Source organism: Panthera onca, chromosome A1, assembly GCF_046562875.1.
Source record: "Panthera onca isolate mPanOnc1 chromosome A1, mPanOnc1 haplotype 2, whole genome shotgun sequence".
NCBI lineage: Eukaryota > Metazoa > Chordata > Mammalia > Carnivora > Felidae > Panthera > Panthera onca.
Genome location: NC_138339.1, coordinates 7,272,899 through 7,291,316, shown reverse-complemented (window position 1 = coordinate 7,291,316; position 18,418 = coordinate 7,272,899). Strand labels below are relative to the sequence as shown.

The 18,418-nt window shown below is 41.8% G+C and overlaps 1 protein-coding gene across 9 annotated transcripts in view; it reads left to right on the top strand.

Moving 5' to 3' along the window:
- SEMA5A (semaphorin 5A) overlaps positions 1-18,418 on the top strand; it is a 477,392-nt gene that overhangs the window by 165,211 nt on the left and 293,763 nt on the right. For all 9 annotated transcript variants that reach the window (XM_078444329.2, XM_078444308.2, XM_078444311.2 and 6 more), the window contains one exon: positions 548-743. In XM_078444329.2, coding sequence (XP_078300455.2) covers positions 623-743 — 121 coding nt within the window. In that variant the 5' untranslated portion in view covers positions 548-622. The remainder of the gene's footprint in view (positions 1-547; positions 744-18,418) is intronic.

The window sequence follows — 18,418 nt, the reverse complement described above, 5'->3', positions numbered from 1 at the left end:
CAAAACCGTCAGCGATCACAAACATTAAGCTGCATTTTTAAAAAAGATAATTTTTAATGCTTATTTATTTTTGAGAGAGACAGAGACAGGATGCCAGGGGGTTAAGGGCAGAGAGAGAGGGAGACACAGAATCTGAAGCAGGCTCCAGGCTCCAGGCTCCGAGCTGTCAGCACAGAGCTCGAACTCATGAGCTGAAAAGGGCAGTTTGTCCAAGCACTCGAAGGCTCTCCCCTTTTTTAAAAATTCTTTTTAGTTTTATTTATTTTGAGAGAGAGCCAGCAAGAGTGGGGAAGGATCAGAGAGAGAGGGAGAGAGAGAGAGAATCCCAAGCAGGCTCCAAACACTGTCAGTGTGGAGCCCGACGTGGGGCTTGATCCCATGAACCGTGAGATCATTACCTGAACTGAAATCAAGAGTCCACCGCTTAACAGACTGAGCCACACAGTCTCTCCTTTTTTAAAAGTAGTGATGAGGCTTTCCTACAAGACCCCCGCACCAGAAAACCCGAACTCACGTTCATCGGATTGTTCTCTTTTGTGTGTTTTAGGCACTTCCCCCACATGACAGGAGGACGAACTTCTGGTTAGGAGACAACTACCTGGAGCCCACGCCTCTGCCCACCATGAAGGGGACCTGTGTCATTGCATGGCTGTTCTCAAGCCTGGGGTGGTGGAGACTCGTCCAGCCAGAAACGGACGCATCTCAGTGCCAGCGAGCGGAACACCCGGTCATTTCCTATAAAGGTGAGGGACAGGCACGCTCGGACTGCAAGGGCGCCCCTTAAATGCACATCCCGTGTTCAGTGATCGGGAATAGCAGCGGGTCTTGCTCTGTCGCTCCGTGACTCTTGTTCCAGACATTGTTTAAAATACGAACGAAAATACAAAGTCTCCCACTGCAGGAATTTCCTGTCCCGAAACTGATCACTACTATCTCTTTCAGGAAGAATTCAGCATTGGAGTTACCACCGCCATGGTTGAGGCCACCGTTTCTTAACGGTGCTGTGAGCCTCCTAGGCATTTAAACCGGGGGATAAAAATGTGATCTGAAGCAAAGAATTCTTCGCTTCAGCATCTCCCTACAAAACCTGAGTCTTAACACAAAACTTACACCGTGGTCTCTATCTGGCATCACATGGCAGACAGAATTGATTTCATGTCTCAAGTATCTCCATGGGTCTGTGGGATTAATTAATTAGTGTGAAAATTCAGTCATTTGTTCTTTTATTTATCAAAATTTATTTAAGGCTCTCTATACTCTGGGCACTCTAAACAGTCAGGATGAAAAGTAGGTTAGTGTTTGTCCCTGTCCTCAAGGAACTTACAGTCCTATCATGAAGCCAACTCTAATTAATGAGACATTGTATTTTAATAATTCATGCAATAAATAGTTTTATGTTTGTTATGTTTTAAACTTTATATCATGAAAAATGTCAAATATATGCAAAAATAGAAAGAATAGTCTAAGGAACACCAACCCAACATTTATTTTTATTTATTTAAAAAAATGTTTTTAATGTTTATTCATTTTTGAGAGACAGAGAGAGAGAGAGACAGAGTATGAGTGGGGGAGGGACAAAGAGAGAGGGAGACACAGAATTCGAAGTAAGCTTCAGTCTCCGAGCTGTCAGCACACAGCCCACCATGGGGCTCAAACTCACGGACCGCAAGATCATGACCTAAGCTGAAGTCATACGCTTATCTGACTGAGCTACCCAGGTGCCCCGTAACCCAACATTTATTAATTCCGGGCCCACCATTTTTCTCCCAATCCCCACACGTGTTCTACCTCACACCCGCCAAATTATTTTGAAGCAAATCCAAGAAATCGTATAATTGTATCTATAATATTTTAGTTCTTAACTGTCAAACAAAGGGAGTTCTCAGCACCATTATCACATCCGAGAAAAAAAAAATGCAAAAAAACCTCAATTCCATAAAGTCATCTGATATCCAGTGAGTATCGTGAGATCCAGATCCCTGATGGTCTCATGAATGGTGATGCATTTTTTTGTTAACAGTTGGATTGACTCAGGGTTTAAATGGAGTCGATCCACAGCGATTGGTTGGTATGGCTCTTAAGACTCTTCTAATTGTGCACTGTTTTGCGGTGGTGGTTTTGCTTCCCGTGCAAATTAATTACAAAAGAAATCGGAGCTCTTTATCCTGCAGAGTTTCCCACAGTCTGGATTTGGCCAAGTGCATCCCATTGGTGTTGAAATGTTCTTCTGTCCCGAATATTTGTGTAAATTCAGAGTAGGATCCAGAGGCGGCTTAGATTCAGGGTCGACTCTTTCTGTCTGTCCCGTGTCACGGATGCTGCGGTGTCCTTCTCTTGGGAGGCAGGTAATGTGAAATTGGTAATCACTGATGATCACGGCCTAAATCTACCAATTCGTTCATGGGTGTGAAGCTGGGATTTCCTAATTTTATGATTCTTTCTTCATTTAACGGCAAGAATACTTCTGTATAAAGTAACTTCCCTTATCAACTGCTTGAATATCCTGAGGACACACTCATATAGGAAATATAGAATCGTTAATACATGGATTTTAACATTTGAAATATTTCAAGCAATTGTAGTTTTTATGCTTATGGGTGGTGAAATCATCGCATTTGAAGCCCATGGAAACCTCTTAAAGTTGGCTCCTGAGCTCCTCTGACACAACCCAAGGTCACTTTTGAGAGCTTGCTGACTCTGGGACAAGGAGATGTTGCTTCCCCCCCTCTGCCATTTCCTTCTGTAGACCTGTGCACCGGCCATTTTGGGCTCCTTTAAGCATGGCCGTCCCTAGCGTTAGGTCTTTTCCTATGTACAGAGCTAAGGAAAACTTTTTGAGAATGCACTGTAATTTCCTCCGGATACCTCCAGCCCATCTGCAGGACTAGAGGGCTTTTTTCTGAACCCCTTCTACCTTATGTCTGTGTCTTTCGCTCCCATGCACGGAATCCCGAGTCCCTGCAGCCCACGTGATTGTTCCCTTGCCTCTTCCTGAGACACACACTGCATCCTTTCAGAGCAACTTTCAAGCAGCGCTAGTCGTGTCTGACCACTGAAAACGCTGTGAGATCATCCGCCTCTCTCCTTGTAGTTCTCGGGCTACAGGTTTCATTGGGAAATTAAAGCAATGTGGCTACTGGGAGATCACTTGAAATAATTTCCTCTTGCGTGGTTGTGTTCCCAACTCAACACCCAGTTGATGTCCTGTGTTTAATTTCTCTTTCGAGTTTTGGAAATTTGAAGAATTTACATTATTAGGTAGTATTTCAAAGTTTCATTAATGAGGCAGTGAATATTTAGAGAAACTGGCTTCACTCGTTTTCTCCGCCCTGTTCCCTCTCTCTGCATTTAGCTCACCTTTTGCTTTATGGTCCATGCTTCTGTTCTCTGCCTAGCATTTTTTGACACAGCGGTGTATCCTGGGGTCCCTTCCTTAGTCGTGCACTTTACGTCTTTCATTTTCACAGGCACATAGCTGTCCACTGTGTGATGAACCATAGTGTATTCAACAACTCCCTACTGAGAGATGTGTAGGTTATTTTCTGTCCTCTGTGGTCGTGGATGGTGTTACAACGAGTAACGCCTCCTGCTAACATCTCTTAATCCCTTGCAAGGGTATCATTGGAAGAGATTCCTAGCATTGACATTGCTAGGTTAAAGGGTGAATGCACCTGTGTTTTTGCTAGATATTGCCCAACTCCCTTCCATGAATATCACGCCATATTGTGTTCTCATTGCCCTGGATACGAGGATCTATTTCCCACCAGCCTTTCCAGTGGAGCGCACCGTCAGGCTTTGGGATTAGGACTAATCCCATAGTTCTTAAGTGACATCTCAACCTAATTTTAATTTCTGTGCAAAATTTTTTAACTTGGAGCAAATATTCAATAAACATTTAACAGGTGCCTGTTACGAGGCATTGTCTGTGCTATATGTTGAGGATATAGGGCAAAAAATACAGTTCCCTTCAAGGGTTGAGAATATCTCTAAGAGTATAAAGCAAAAGGAACATTGCATTATAATCTGTTAAGGGTCTTAATGGGTATCTTTGGTGGGTGCTGTGGGAGCCCAGGAGAGGGGCATCTGAACCAGATAGCCCGGGCTTTGGGAGAGTGCTTAAAGATTTCCGGGTTGAGTCAACAGCAGAGCTGAGTCCCAAATGATTGTTAGAAGGTGTTTATGAATCTGATGAATGGAGAGGTGTCTCAGGAAGAGGAAAACAGCAGGTGCAGAAGCCCTCAAGTGAGGAAGGGAAACCTAGTGGGTCCTGGCCGGCGTTCTGTACAGGAAGCCATGAAATCTCAGTTGAGGTTATGGAAAGGAGGTGGAGGGAGATGAGGCTAAGTAGTTGGAGGGTTTCCATATTGTCGGGCCTCTGAAGGCCCCTTAAGAAATTCCCCTTATCTGGATCGGCTCCCTGTTCAGGATGGCAAAACGCGGCAGGGAGAGCCCATCCTGAGGCTGCGGCCGTGATCAGAGGGAGCGGTCATGAGGACGTAAGCTCAGGGAGTGGTAGCAGAAATGTAGAGAATTAGGTGAATTCCAGGGGCACCTGGGTGGCTCAGTTGGTTAAGCATCCGACTTTGGCTCAGGTCACGATATCGTGGTTCGTGAGTTCGAGCCCTGTGTCGGGCTCTGTGCTGACAGCTCAGAGCCTGGAGCCTGCTTCACATTCTGTGTCTCCCTCTCTCTCTGCCTCTACCCCACTTGCGCTTTGTCTCTCTGTGCCTCTCAAGAATAAATAAGACGTTAAAAAAAAGAAGAATTAGGTGAATTCTAGAAATGTGAACAATGTGTTGATGATTTAATGGATGTGGGACAGGAAGGAGAAGGAGGTACTGAGTATGATTTACAAGTTCTTGGCTGTTGATTCCATATGTAACGAAGAACAGGAATTTAAAATGATGATTTTATTTTTATTTATTTATTTATTTACTTACTTATTTAGGGTTTATGTATTTGGAGGGAGGGAGAGAGAGAGAGAGAGAGTGAGCGGTGGTGGGGGAGGGCAGAGAGAGAGAGAGAGGGAGTGGATCCCAGGCATGCTCCACACTATCAGCACAGAGCCTGAAGCAGGGCTCAAACCCACGAACCATGAGATCATGACCTGAGCCAGAGTCTGACACTTAACTGACTGAGCCCCGGTGCCCCTAAAATGATGATTTTAGATTGAGAAAACTGAGTTCCTACTGCCGTCAAATGGGTTGTCTAGTTGAGAGCAGGGCCTCAATGGATCCAAGAAAGGAGAGCTTTTCAAGAGGGAGGAGGCCACCCGAGTATCTGATGATGAAGAGTTCAAGGCAGATGTGGGCCAGAGGGCAGAGTGACGAAGTCCTCCTTGTTTGCCCAGAACCTTCCTGGGTGTAGCACTGAAAGTATGATCTATGTCTCGGCTTCCCAGGGCTCCTGTAACAAAATACCATAAGCCGGGTTGCTTCAAACAACAGAAATACCTTCTCTTACAGTTCTGGAGGCTAGAAGTAAAAAATCCTAAGGTGTCCGTAGACCATGCTTTCTCTGAGGGCTCTAGGCAAGAATCCTTCTTTGCCTCTTCTCAGCTTCTGGGAGTTGTCCACGATCCTTGGTGTTCCTAGGCCTGTGGACGCATCACTCGAGTCTCTGAGTCTCTACCCCCGTGGCCTTCTCTTCATGGGGCTCTGTCATTTCGCCTGCTGCTCTTTTTAACAAGACACTAGTCACATGGGATTTAGGGCTTACCCTCACCCAGCATGATCTCATCTTTCTAAGTTATATCTGAAAAGACCCTATGTCCAAATAAGGTCACGTTCGCAGGTACTAAGGTTAGGACTTCCACGTATCTTTTTGGGGAGCGCAATTCAACCTGTAATAAATGGCATTTATCAGAGCGGTTTCAGGACCGTGCTGGGGGAGTAGACTAAATGGTGATGGGCAGAGAAACAAATGTGAGGTGAAGAAGTAGATATAAAAGGAGACAGTTATTGACTCAGCCGCCAGGGACGTGAGAGCAGGGGACAGCTTTTAAGAGAGCATTGCTTAATCATCCTTAAGTGCTGATGGGGAAAAGCCAGGTGAAGGAAGAGGCTGAAGAGAGAGGGGGGAGAATTGATTAGACAGAGTCCCCAGGGCTGTGGGAGGAGATAGGATACTGGGCACAGGTGGGGGATCAGCTTACAGGAAGCCGACCCTACCTCTAGTGAGTCTGGAGGGAGGGAGTCTAGGGCACCCAGGATGCAGGAAAGTCGGGGGGTGGAGGGGAGGGGGTGTCTGAGGACCTCCATCTCGGCTGAGAAGGAGTGAGCAGGCCATGTGCCAAGAGCACGGGAGCTTCAGGAAGGAAGTGCTTCTCTGAAGAAGGGGCAAGACTGTTGACCAAAACATACACCAGAGATTCCCTGGGGGATGTTAGGAGCCCCGCTAGTCCTTGAAATGGCTCATGTTACAGCCTAGCAGGTGGCCACTGCTGGGCTGCATGAACACTCTTGTGTAAGGTGCGACTCCGCTAGATCATTTAAGAAAGCGGATGCAGCATTGATACCGCAGAAATACATGAAGGACTGGATAATGCGGGCTTTGAAAATCTTGATTTCTGCGTACACTTAAAATTTCATGATTTAATGTTCTTCTACTTCGGAGGCGCTCTGCACTCTGCACAAGAGGCTACTCATGAAGTAGACCAGATGCTACAGTAACATCTTAATACAACTAAGCAAGTTTTATTGAAGCCTTGATTCGATTTACCTGGGTAGGCAGAAGATGCTGGCAGGATCTCGTTTTTCCCCATCCTAGGTGAAATATTTGCCACCATGGGCTTCCCTTGTCTAGCAGAGTTCATTGCTCAACACGCTCTAACAGCTTGCTGTGTTTGCAAGGTTACTCCCTTGACTGCATGTTCTGGAATATTTATCCTTGATTGTTCAGGAGCTGCTAAAACACTCTGACCCCTCGCAGACACACCATTTACACTTATGTCCTTGTCATTTGCTTAAATGTCTGTTCCAATAAAGAGGGAAAAAATAGTGACCCTTCAAGACAGCATGTTTCTCAGCATGCTTACTGAGCCTCATAACCATCTCTGAAATGAGTTTTAAATGTTTAATGTCCACTTAAGGCAATAGTGCCATATTCTGCCTTTGTTTGTTTATTGATTAAAGTTTACCCAGCACGCTTGCTATTTAGAGTGTGCTCCATTTATAGGAATTGGTTTATGGGGAGCGATTTCACAGTATGCACAGAGGAAGACCACCAGTGGGTCGAGTCATGCCGCACTTAGGCTTTCTTTGCCTCGGAGCCTTGATATCATGACTAATCTGGAAGCCTTTCTTCACTGCCTTAGCTGGTAGTGCTCAGTGTTAGTGATTACTAAGATTCTTCCTGCCTGCCGAATCAGGCAAGGCATTGTTAATTCCACTCTCGGGCCCCTCAGATCTTCATCTCTGACTCCTTGGTGTTCCCGTTGAGTGTCCTCCTACCTACGGATTCACCGATTGGCTGGAGATTTGTTTTGGAACTTACGAAAGTGTTGTATGAATGCTTGATACTGGATTAGCAATGTTTGGCCCCAGGTCTTTGGAAGGGCATCTGAGGAAATCGAAATGGGGGTTCCAGCTTTGGCCAACCCCGGGACAGGACTGGGTGTGGCGTTGGCCTTTGAGTTTAAACAACTGTCTTTATCTCCACATGTAGTCTTAGGTGATTGAAGGGACCATGATTGAAAGGGTACAACATAGGATTTTGAACTTGGGTTCTGTTCTCATACCACAGAATGAATACTTTTCACCTATCCTGTGTTGTTCTTTTGAATCGTATAAATGCATGTCATTGAATTTGTGTGTGTGTTAGAAGCATTGACTTGTGGCTGGCAATAAAAATATAAGACGTGCTTTGTAACTGTCTTCTTCTTCATGTTTAACGTACTGAGAATCCCGGCCACTTCCTACCTCTGAGAGGCTGTCTTTCTGCCAGTCTGTAAGGTGGCCATGTACACATTTCCTGTTGCCCCATTAGCCGCCATTCCTGCCTGTTGTCCTGCCAGTTACTTCCCTCTCCGTGGCTTCCTCACATTTCCTGAGACCTCTGCATTGCTTGGTGTGCCACATGCTCCCTTGGGGCTGGGGATGGCATAACCTGGGCAGCCTCAGTTACCCTCCAAGGCACAAGGATGGGGATGCCAGAAGGGAGCCAAAGGATCATTTATGTGCCATGGCTCCATGTATCCTATGGCCCCAAGCACATCCCATGGCTCCGTACATGTCCCCTCACTCCTCGTCCCGCGGTGCTCCATTTTTTTTCCCTGGGTTTTGACATTCTGGGGTCTGAACCCTGGACAGTCGTGTGGTTGTTACGGCCCTGGCTGGATTGCACCTCTTCTCTAGGACTTAGGACCCTCATCACCACCAGAAGGGCTATAGTGGGTGATTTCTGTTTCCCAGAAGATTTTAGAGATTTCACAGTCTTTGAGTATATAAATCTTGATTGAAGCTGCCTCTAGTATTTCTCCCTGTTCATCTAGTCTCAGATCTGCCATTGGACCTTTATAAATCATCAGTGTGTGTGATTGTATGACAGTGGCCTACTTTCTCCGAGGAAGAATTAGGAGAATTCATTTTCATGAAAAATAGGTTGTGTGAAATTCATTTTAATATTTCCTTTTAATATTTTCATATGAATATCTGATTAAAGCTTAGGTACAGCTAGTCTCTGCTAACTGTTGAAATCTGCCTCGAATTCAATCCTCTTTGTAAAACGTAAAATTTATGTAAACCAAGTGTGATTCTTTTTGGTTTCCAAACAGGATATGAGTGATCCTCCTGTGGGTTTATTTGGGGAGGAAAAGTGTTGTTACGGATCCTTAAACGTTCTTTGTTCCATAAATAATTTGACTTTTGTTCTCATGCGTGTGACTGAATGGTTCATATAATGTACTGTCACAATCACTCGGGCAAAATATTCCAACCTATTTGCAAGTGAAACAGCAGTGGTACAGGCGCATTGCTTGTTTTGTGCATTAAAAGCTGCATTTGGGAATACACTTTTTATTTGAAACTCTGTTGCCGGTTGTGCCATCTGAAAGATGGAATATTTAAAAAATACACAACTTGCCAACTCTCTAACGTAGGTATATCACGATCGTTCATGAGCGCACATACGTGTTAGAAGAAGACGCTGGGTAAAACCACTATGCGTCACTCAGTGGGTGAATTTGTTCCAATGCCTACATCATACTTTTACGTCATTATTCAGCTTTGACTGACGAGACTGGAGGTGGTCCCTGTTGTATGTATTATTTTTAAAAAGAATGATTAGACTCTGATGCAAATGATGTATTGAGTTTTCAGAATTGCTAATAATTTCCATATTATTTTTGTGTTCTAGGGCCACTAATGAAATAATCTATAAAACGGGACATTTATATTGTATCTCAAGAAAAGATTTCAAGCTTTTGGATTGATTTGTCTAGGTGGGGAAATAGTTTTTTATTATTTTAAAGCTTCGGATGGAATACTCTATAAGTGGAGTAGGTCCATGTGATAGCATTAAAACTGGGAATAAGATTTCGTAAAGGCATAGTCAGGATTCTGATTCCAAGCAGTCATTTTATTTGGCCTCAAATGGTATGCTACTGTATTTTATTGATCTGTAAGCATATTCTAGTCTTTTTAAGCATTAAATGGACAATTCATGTGTTCTCACATTGAAGGTAGATAAAAATCTAATCATTATTTTATTTTATTTTATTTTATTTTATTTTAATTTTATTAAAAATTTTTTTTTCGATGTTTATTTTTGAGACAGAAAGAGACAGAGACAGAGCATGAGCAGGGGAGGGGCAGAGAGAGAGGGAGACATAGAATCTGAAGCAGGCTCCAGGCTCCAAGCTGTCAGCACAGAGCCCGAGGCGGGACTTGAACTCATGAACTGTGAGATCATGACCTGAGCCGAAGTCAGACGCTCAACTGACTGAGCCACCCAGGCGCCTCTATTTTATTTTATTTTATTTTTTAATGTTTATTTCTGAGAGTGGTGGAGAGGGGCAGACACATGAGCTTGAACTCATGAACCATGAGATCATGACCTGAGCTGAAATCAAGAGTCTGATGCTGAATGGACTGAGCCACCCAGGTGCCCCAAAATCTTATCCTTATTTTAAGTGTGAAGGAGGAGTTGAAGAGTAAATGTGGAGTGAATACAGTTTGGATTAGGTGGAAGTTTTCTTGGATTGGTTCTCCTGTCTTACTCTGACATCAAGGCCGGGTCAGCAACCATGGTCGCACTGGAGAGACGAAGCATTATGCCTACGCCAGCAGATAGCAGTGCTGAATTTTTCTGTTGCCCACATGACAAGGAAAAGACAACATCCAGGTTTCTAAATTTAGTTTGTTTACTCATTTAAAACATCACATTAACCTTCTATTTCCTGGAGCTTTCTTCGTGTTGAATAAAGAAGGTCCATGAATAGACCCTAGCTTTAGGAAGAGTTATTCCTTCATTTCTCCTTTCCTTTCCCATCCCCGACCTGTGATTCAGGGGTGGACTCAGCCTCGTCACATGTGTTGCACCAGGCAGGACTCAGTCTCCCTCACAATCAAGAGCATAGCGACGTTGTGTGCGTGTCGAAATGAAGACACTCCTCTAATCTGTGCAGCAAAGTTGTGGTAAAGCTGTTTGATCATTGCCCCCTTGAAGCCACCTCTGGCTGCACGTCAGAAAGACCACAAACCCTATTAAGTAAAATCAATGAGGTGGGACCCTGATGCCGGGCTGGCAGTGGGTGCTCATGGTAGCTCCCAGACTAACGATCGATGATTGTCATTCTCCTTTGTATTTTTGATTTTTCTGCCCCTCAATTCCCTGGCGTTAGCACACAGTATTTTCGCTTCTGTTTGTTTGAAGATAAAAGCGGGGGTCCAGCCCGTCAATAATTTAATCTGTATTTACTGAGTACCTCTTATGGGCTGGTTTCAGTCATGGGGGTTACCCCAAGAAACACAACAGGTAGGAATCTTGGTGGGCACTGAGTTTACATTTTCTTAGGGGAGACAGACAGGAATAAGACGATAGAACGTGGAGTGAGTTACGTAATGATAAGGGCTGAGGAAAAATACGGGGTGAGCTAAATATGGGAGGGGTCTTGCCATTTCATCAAGGTAACCAGGTGTGCCTGACGGTCACCTGTCATCTCTCAGATACACCCTTGCCCCCTTTATATTCTGCTCTGTGTGACTGGTCAGGGAGTCAGAAACCTCTCTCGGGCTCCCATGCCAGCTGGGCTTCTGTTGGGATGTGTGAATGGGAGGAGGCAGCAGAGGCTGGAGAGCAACGGGGAAGGTCACGTTCACGCCCCCAGCGGCCGAATGCAGCTGAGGGGTCAGGTGAGTCCACCCTGGTAGCAGGAAGTGCTTTTTGGCAATTTCCACTTGAGTCAGAGCTGCTGGACAAGGATGCAGCAGTGGATACAGGCTTATGGGCTCCGGCCCGACTCATTAGAGCTGCTCATCTCTGTGGGTCCCGTGTTCTTCCCTTTGTCTTTCCCAGGGCCCGATCCTTCATCCTTGGGCTTTTTCAGGTCTCTCACTATCTTCTCTTAAAATGATTTTTAAATTTATTGTTTTATTTTAGAGAGAGAGAGAGTTGGGGAGAGGGCAGAGGGCGAGAGAGTGAGAATCGTAAGCAGACGCCAGGCTCAGCTCAGCTCAGAGCCTGATGCGGGGCTTGATCCTGTGACCCTGGGATCGTGACTGAGCCGAAATCAAGAGTCAGATACTCAACTGACTGAACCACCCAGATTTCCCAGGTCTCACATTATCTTTATAATAATTCGCCTGTGTTGAATTTTCTGTATTTGAGCTACCTAGAGTGGTTTCTGTTTTCCTGGAAGGATTATGATGCATATGAAAAAAAGCACTGAGTCTAGGCTTAAAGGAGGTGGGGGGCAAACCATGGGGATAACTGAGGAAAGAGTGTTCTAAGTAGAGACGAGAACAAGTGCAAAGGCCCTGAAGTGGGATCGTGCTCGGCAGGTTTGAGTAACAGCAGGGAGGCTAGAATGACCCACGGAGTGAATCTTGGAGGAGACTAATGGAGGTGAGGTCAGAAGGATAACAGGGACCAGATCCTGTAGGGCCTTTAAGAATCTTGGCTTTTGTTTCGAGTAAGATGGGAAGCCACTGGGAGATTTGTTGTAGAGGATTGATGTGATCTAACAGGGCTTTGAAGAATCATGCTGGCTGCCACTGCAGGTGGATGGGTGGGATGTAGGATTGGGAGACCGGTTTTGGGGCTGGCGAATAATCTAGGCTGGAGGTCATGGTGACTTGGACAAGGGTGGTAGCAGCAGACACAAGGAGCAGTGGTTGTGTTCTGGATACAGCTTATTTTGGAAGTCAAGTCCAAGTAGTTCCTTTCAGATTGTGTATGTGCTGTTAAGAGAAAGTGAAAGGCAAGAGGGACTCTAAGCGTTTTGACTTGAGCAACTGAAAGGGTGGAAGAGTGAGGGAGATGAGAAGAAGTATAAGACAGTCACCTTTGGAAGTAGTAATGCAGCTCAGTTTGGGGCACGCTAAGTTTGAGATGCTTCTTTGGCATTCAGGTGGAAATGTCAAATAGTTGCGTCCACAGGTCTGGGGTCCTGGGGAGCAGTCCTGACTGGAGGTAGACATTTGGGAGTTATTAACATATAGATATATTTAAATCTGTAAGTCTGGCTGAGGTCTGTAAGGGAAAGAGTATACATAGAAAAGGACAGGTGTAATGGGTGAGCCGTGGAGTACTTCAGTACACAGAGTTTGGAGAGATGAGACAACAAATAGGATGGAGAAGGAACATTCAGAAATGCCCTAGGAGTCAAGTGAACATAAAGTTCCTTTCACAGTGGCCTAGCAGGCTAAAAACTAGAGATTTGGCTCTGAACGTCAGAAAGCAGGAAGCCAATATTAACATTGTCAGGAGGGGAATCCTCAGGTGCCGAAGGGCCCCAGAATCTAAGCCTAGACTGGGGTCTACCTAAGCAGAATTACTTGGCAGATGGGTATCTGGCAAATACTCCAGATGACTGTGGGGCAAGCCACATAATTTGAATACGAATATCCCTTGAATAGTGGCCAAAGAAAGAATTGCCCTAGTGACATTTAAGAGACAGTATTGTGTGAGGTTGCTACATATAAAAGGAGAAATCTCCGAAGTCAGTCTGGCCCTCTTAGTTGAGGTCAGTATTAGCCAGCTGTTGAGTAGAAAGAACAGTATCGTCAGGAGACCGGATTTTGGGTTTGTGTCCTGCAACTTAGTAATGGTATGATTTTGGGTAAGTTAGTAATTCTGTGCCTCCATTAGCACTTGAAAATATGGGGGCGATAATGCTACCTTTGTAGGATTATTGAGCAGGGGAAATGAGAGTTTGTGTGTGTGTTTGGGTGCATATGAAATTACAAAGACCTGTGATGTCAGCTGTCATTATATCTGACATTAAAATTACCTGTCTTTGAGCTTAAATGGAGTCATTTAGCACTCCTAACTATGAGCAAGTTTGAAAACTCTGAGGCACAGGAATTTGAGGAACTAGCAGTGATGAAGTGAACAAGAAATCTGAATATTTGGTCTTTGTGATTTTTTTTCTGGGTTTTAATGTTATTCACTGGATAATTGCAAAGGTATGCTGACAGCTTCTCATTTGGGAGTCAAAGGGAACATTTCAAATCATTACATGAATGGTTCAAGTCAGATTTAAACATATTCTGAGTTTCTAAAAAATGGACTAGAATAATATAAGTACAATTCAGTAAAATTTAGAACTTATTTGCATGCTTTTATTTCTTAATTTCAAAGGGTCAGCCCTACTTTTAAAAAGTGTATCTACAAAGACAAAGCCCCAGCATGGCATAAGCCCTCCATTTCATAGTGGGGAAACAAAAGACTAGATGATAAACTCATGAATCAATGTATAAATCTGAAATCCAGATTAATTAGTTTGGGGACTAAAAAATGCAAACCAGAGCAAAATATATGAATGTGTGACTTCTTCTTTCATGTTAGAGTATTTAACCATAACATCTAATACTAACTTTAGAAATTGTACACAGATTATCAGAGAGCTTCTGTAATATATATTTCTTGTTTGACCAAGATTTGATAAACAGACGATTTTTATTTTTAGATGAAAAATGATATTTAGGATTTTATCAATTAGCCATGATGGAAATATGGGATTTGATTTACCCTCTTGCTTTCAACCAGAAAACCAGACAAAATATTAGGAACTACATTTTTTCAGACAATGGACAATAGGCAGAGGGCAGAGCAAGACTGTAATTACTTAGACAAAGGAGATGGATGAGTCCCGTGATAGCCTCAGCTTACTGTAAGTAGTTTCCAAGGCAAAGTGCTGTGGTGGGGAATCAAAATATAGATCAGCATAAATCATGTCTCAGTACATTTAAAACAATTGAAATCATGCCTATGTGATTTTGAGCACATAAGAATCAAACTAAAAATCAATAACAGAATGATATGTGGAAAATTATGTTGGATTTAAGCAATATAATTCTAAGTCTTTAAGTCTTTGACTCAAAGATCAAAGAATAAATCAAGAGGGAAATTCTAAAATATTTTCATCTGAGTGATGACAAAAGCACACCTTATCTAAATTTGTGGGGTGCAGCTAAAACAGAGCTTAGGGGGGATTTATACATTGTTTGCTTATATTAGAGATAGAGGAAGATCTGTTATCAATGATTTTGAGATCTTAGGGAAGTACAAATATAAATCTATGGTAAACAGGAGGAAGAAGAAAATGAAGATAAGAGCATAAATCAGTTAAGTGGAAAATTATAATGAAGATCAGTTAAACTAGAAGCTAATACTTTAAAAGATCAACAAAATCAATAAATCTCTAACCAGATTGGTTAGGAACAAGAGAGAAGACATATTTGTCAGTGTTGGGAATGAATGAGGAGACAGCTCTACAGAGCCTACAGAAATAAAAGAGGATAGTAATAGAAAACAGTGAACAAGTTTATGCCAGTAAACTTGATAACTTAGATGAAATGGGCAAATACTTTGAAGATTCAGTCTTTCCAAGTTCACTCTAGAAGAAACAGATAACCTGAATAATTCAATATCCATTCAAGGAATTAAATTTATAGTTAAAAATCTTACAACAAAGAAAACTTCAAACCCAGGTGGCTTCAGTAGTGAATTTTGACAAATATTTAAGGGAAAGAAGAAAAGACACTCACAGGATGGTATGCTTTTCAGCTTTTTAAAGAAGTCATCATTACTCTTTTACCAAAACCAGACAAGACATTACAAAATATAAAACTACAGATTAATATCTCTCACAAATGTAGGTGCAAAAATCCTTAATAACATTTTAGCAGTTGAATCTGGTAGTTTGTAAAAAGGATAATATAGCATATCCAAGTGGGTTTTATCCCCTAAATGCAAGATTAAGTGGGATTTCTAAGGTTTAACACTTGAAAATCAGTGTAAATCAATATATTGACTAAATTAAAAAAAAACAAAAACTATCTCAATAGATGTAGAAGAATCATTTGATAAAGTTTAACATGTGTTCATGGTAAAAACTCAGAGTAGAAGGTATTGCTATAACCTGACAAAAGGCAGCTTAAAAAATATGTAAATATAACATGAAACTTAACGGCAAAAGGCTGAATGCTTTCTCCACAAGGATGTTTACTCTTTTCCGTTTTAGTGCTTTTAGTTACCACTGTACTAACCACTGTGGAAGGTAATAATAGATAAATACTATATTACAATAAAAGTAATGTAAACAAATGACACACAGATTAGAAAGGAAGAATTTAAGTTGATTTCTTTTTTTCTTTTTCTTTTTTGCAAATTAGATTATCTATGTGGAACATCCTAATTAAAATTTTAAAAAGAGCTATTAGAACAAATAAGTGAACTCATGATTTTAAGATATATAGTGATTTAAAAATTTTTCAATTGCATTGTGATACACTATCAACTAATAATTAGAAATTGAAATTAAGTTTTGTCATTTATAGTAGCATCTTAAATATGAAATAAGGATGCATTTAACTAAATATATGCAGGAGGCAAAATTGAAAGCTACAGAACATTAATGAGAAAATTAAAAAGGCCTAAACAAATGGAGATAAATATTCATCATTCAGAAATTCAGTGTTGTTAAGATATCAATTCAGCTATGCTATATGCATTGCAATCTATAAGTTCATGCAAATTTAATCAAAATCTTAATTGTTCTTTTATTGTGTAAATCAAAAAATAGTTTAAAACTTAGATGGAAACAAAGAATTTAGAGAAGCTGAAACAGTTTTGAGAAAAAAAATAACAATGTTGGAAGGCTGACAATACCTAAATTCAAGACGGTGTGGTGTTTGCACAAGGATAAACATATACATCAATGTAACAGAAAGCAAAGACCAGAAATAGATATACATATATATTGTCAGTTAATTTTCAACAAAGTAGCTATGGTAATTTAATGATGAAATGATAGTTCTTTCAACAAACGTTGCTGGAAAAAATTAGATATCTCATATGCAAAGATTAGCTGAAATGGATCATTGACCTAAAATTCAGAGCTATAATTATAAAATTTCTAGAAGGAAATTTATGAAGAAAAATTTCTGAGGGACACCTGGGTGGCTTAGTTGGTTGAATGTCCCACTGTTGATTTTGGCTCGGGTCATGATCCCAGGGTCATGGGATCAAGCACTGCGTTGGGCTCCAAGCTGAGTGTGGAGCCTGCCTGCTTAACATTCTCTCTCTCTGTCTCTCTCCTCACACACACTCAGCCCCTTCCCCTCTGTCACATGCATGTGCACACACGTTCTCTATATCCCTCTAAAGGGATATAGGGGATTTTTTTTCTAAAGAAAAAAAAAATTCTAAGACCTTGAATTAGGCAAGGGTTTATTAGGATAGAAAAAGGACAAAAAGCACGTATGTTTAAAAAAAATAAATTAGACCACATCAAATTTAAAAATACTTGCTCTTCAGAGATACGCTTGAGAATACGGTAAAGCAAGCCAGATGTCATGTGGAAATACTTACCAAACGTGTATCCAGTAATGGTCTTGTGTCCAGCACATATAAGGAAACTTCCAATCTAATAGGAAAATAATCCGAAATTTAAAAAACGGCCTAGAGATTTAGACAATTCGAAAAATACTAACGACAGCCAGGGTGTGGTACCTCTACGCACGCAACAGAGCGGCTGCAACTCAAAGACTGATAGTGCCAAGCATTGGCGAAGATTTGCTAGAGCCTGACCTCTTATACTTGGCTGTTGATGATACAAGAGGGTGAAGCCACTTTGGAAAACAGAGTTTCTTCAAAAGTTCAACATACACTTACCACGAATCCCAGCAAACCTGCCTGTAGGTATTTGCCCAAAGGTAATGAAGAGCTGAATAATGTCTACAGAAAGATTTGGACGCAAAGCTTCGTAACTGCTCCATTCTTACTAGCCATGACTTGAAAACCACCCAAAAGTCTATCTGTGGGAGTGGACAAAATGGTTATGTGACATAGATACTACTGGGCAATAAAAAGAAACAAAATACTGGTGGAGACCATGGATGAATCTCGGAAGTATTATGCTAAGTGAAAGATGCCAGATCCAAAAACTACATATTCTGTGTTAGCTCAGTGTATGACATTCTATGGAAGATAAAACTAAATTAACAGAATATTTACTAATGGGTGCCTGGCACAAGGCAGGCGAAAGAATTCACTGCAAGCGTTTCTGAGAAAACCTGTGAGCTGGTGCAGGTATTTTCTATGATGGTGACAGAGTTCATACATTTGTTTAAAGTCGTTGAGTTTGAATGAGTAAATTTATTGTGTCTCAATTATACCTCAGTGAAGCTGATTTAAAAAAAAAATAAGTTCCAACTCTAATGGAGAAGCACAGACGGGTCAAGAATGTAGGGTTTCGTAATCCAACTGCTTAAGAAATAGCTTGAGTTTGTCAAAACGGTGCTTAGCACGAAGGCCAAACTTTATGTGACAACTTTACAATGAGAAAGATAATTATGAATGATATATTCTGCAACATTTAATAAAATGTATGTATGTATATGTGTCTATGCATCAGCAAAGGTACTTAAAATTCAAGCCAAGGTGTTCATGTCTTTAATGAAAAACTGACTACATAAACTGTTTAATCAGTAAAGTTAGTTTCACCAAAGTTATATTAAGAGATAAGAGCCCTACAGTCCAGGTCAACCTGATAGAAGACGAGTAATACACATAGAAAGCTTCTTTTTCAAATAGTATTTCGCTCAATGGTAATCTTTGGAGGAAAATATTTTTGACTCGTGTGTGCTTTGAGAAGATGCCATCGTATCTGGAAATTGCTGATTTGTAGGTAACGTCTTAATTTAAGAGATAGAACACTTCTTGGGATTGGCAGCCATTAAAACCATAGAGAAGA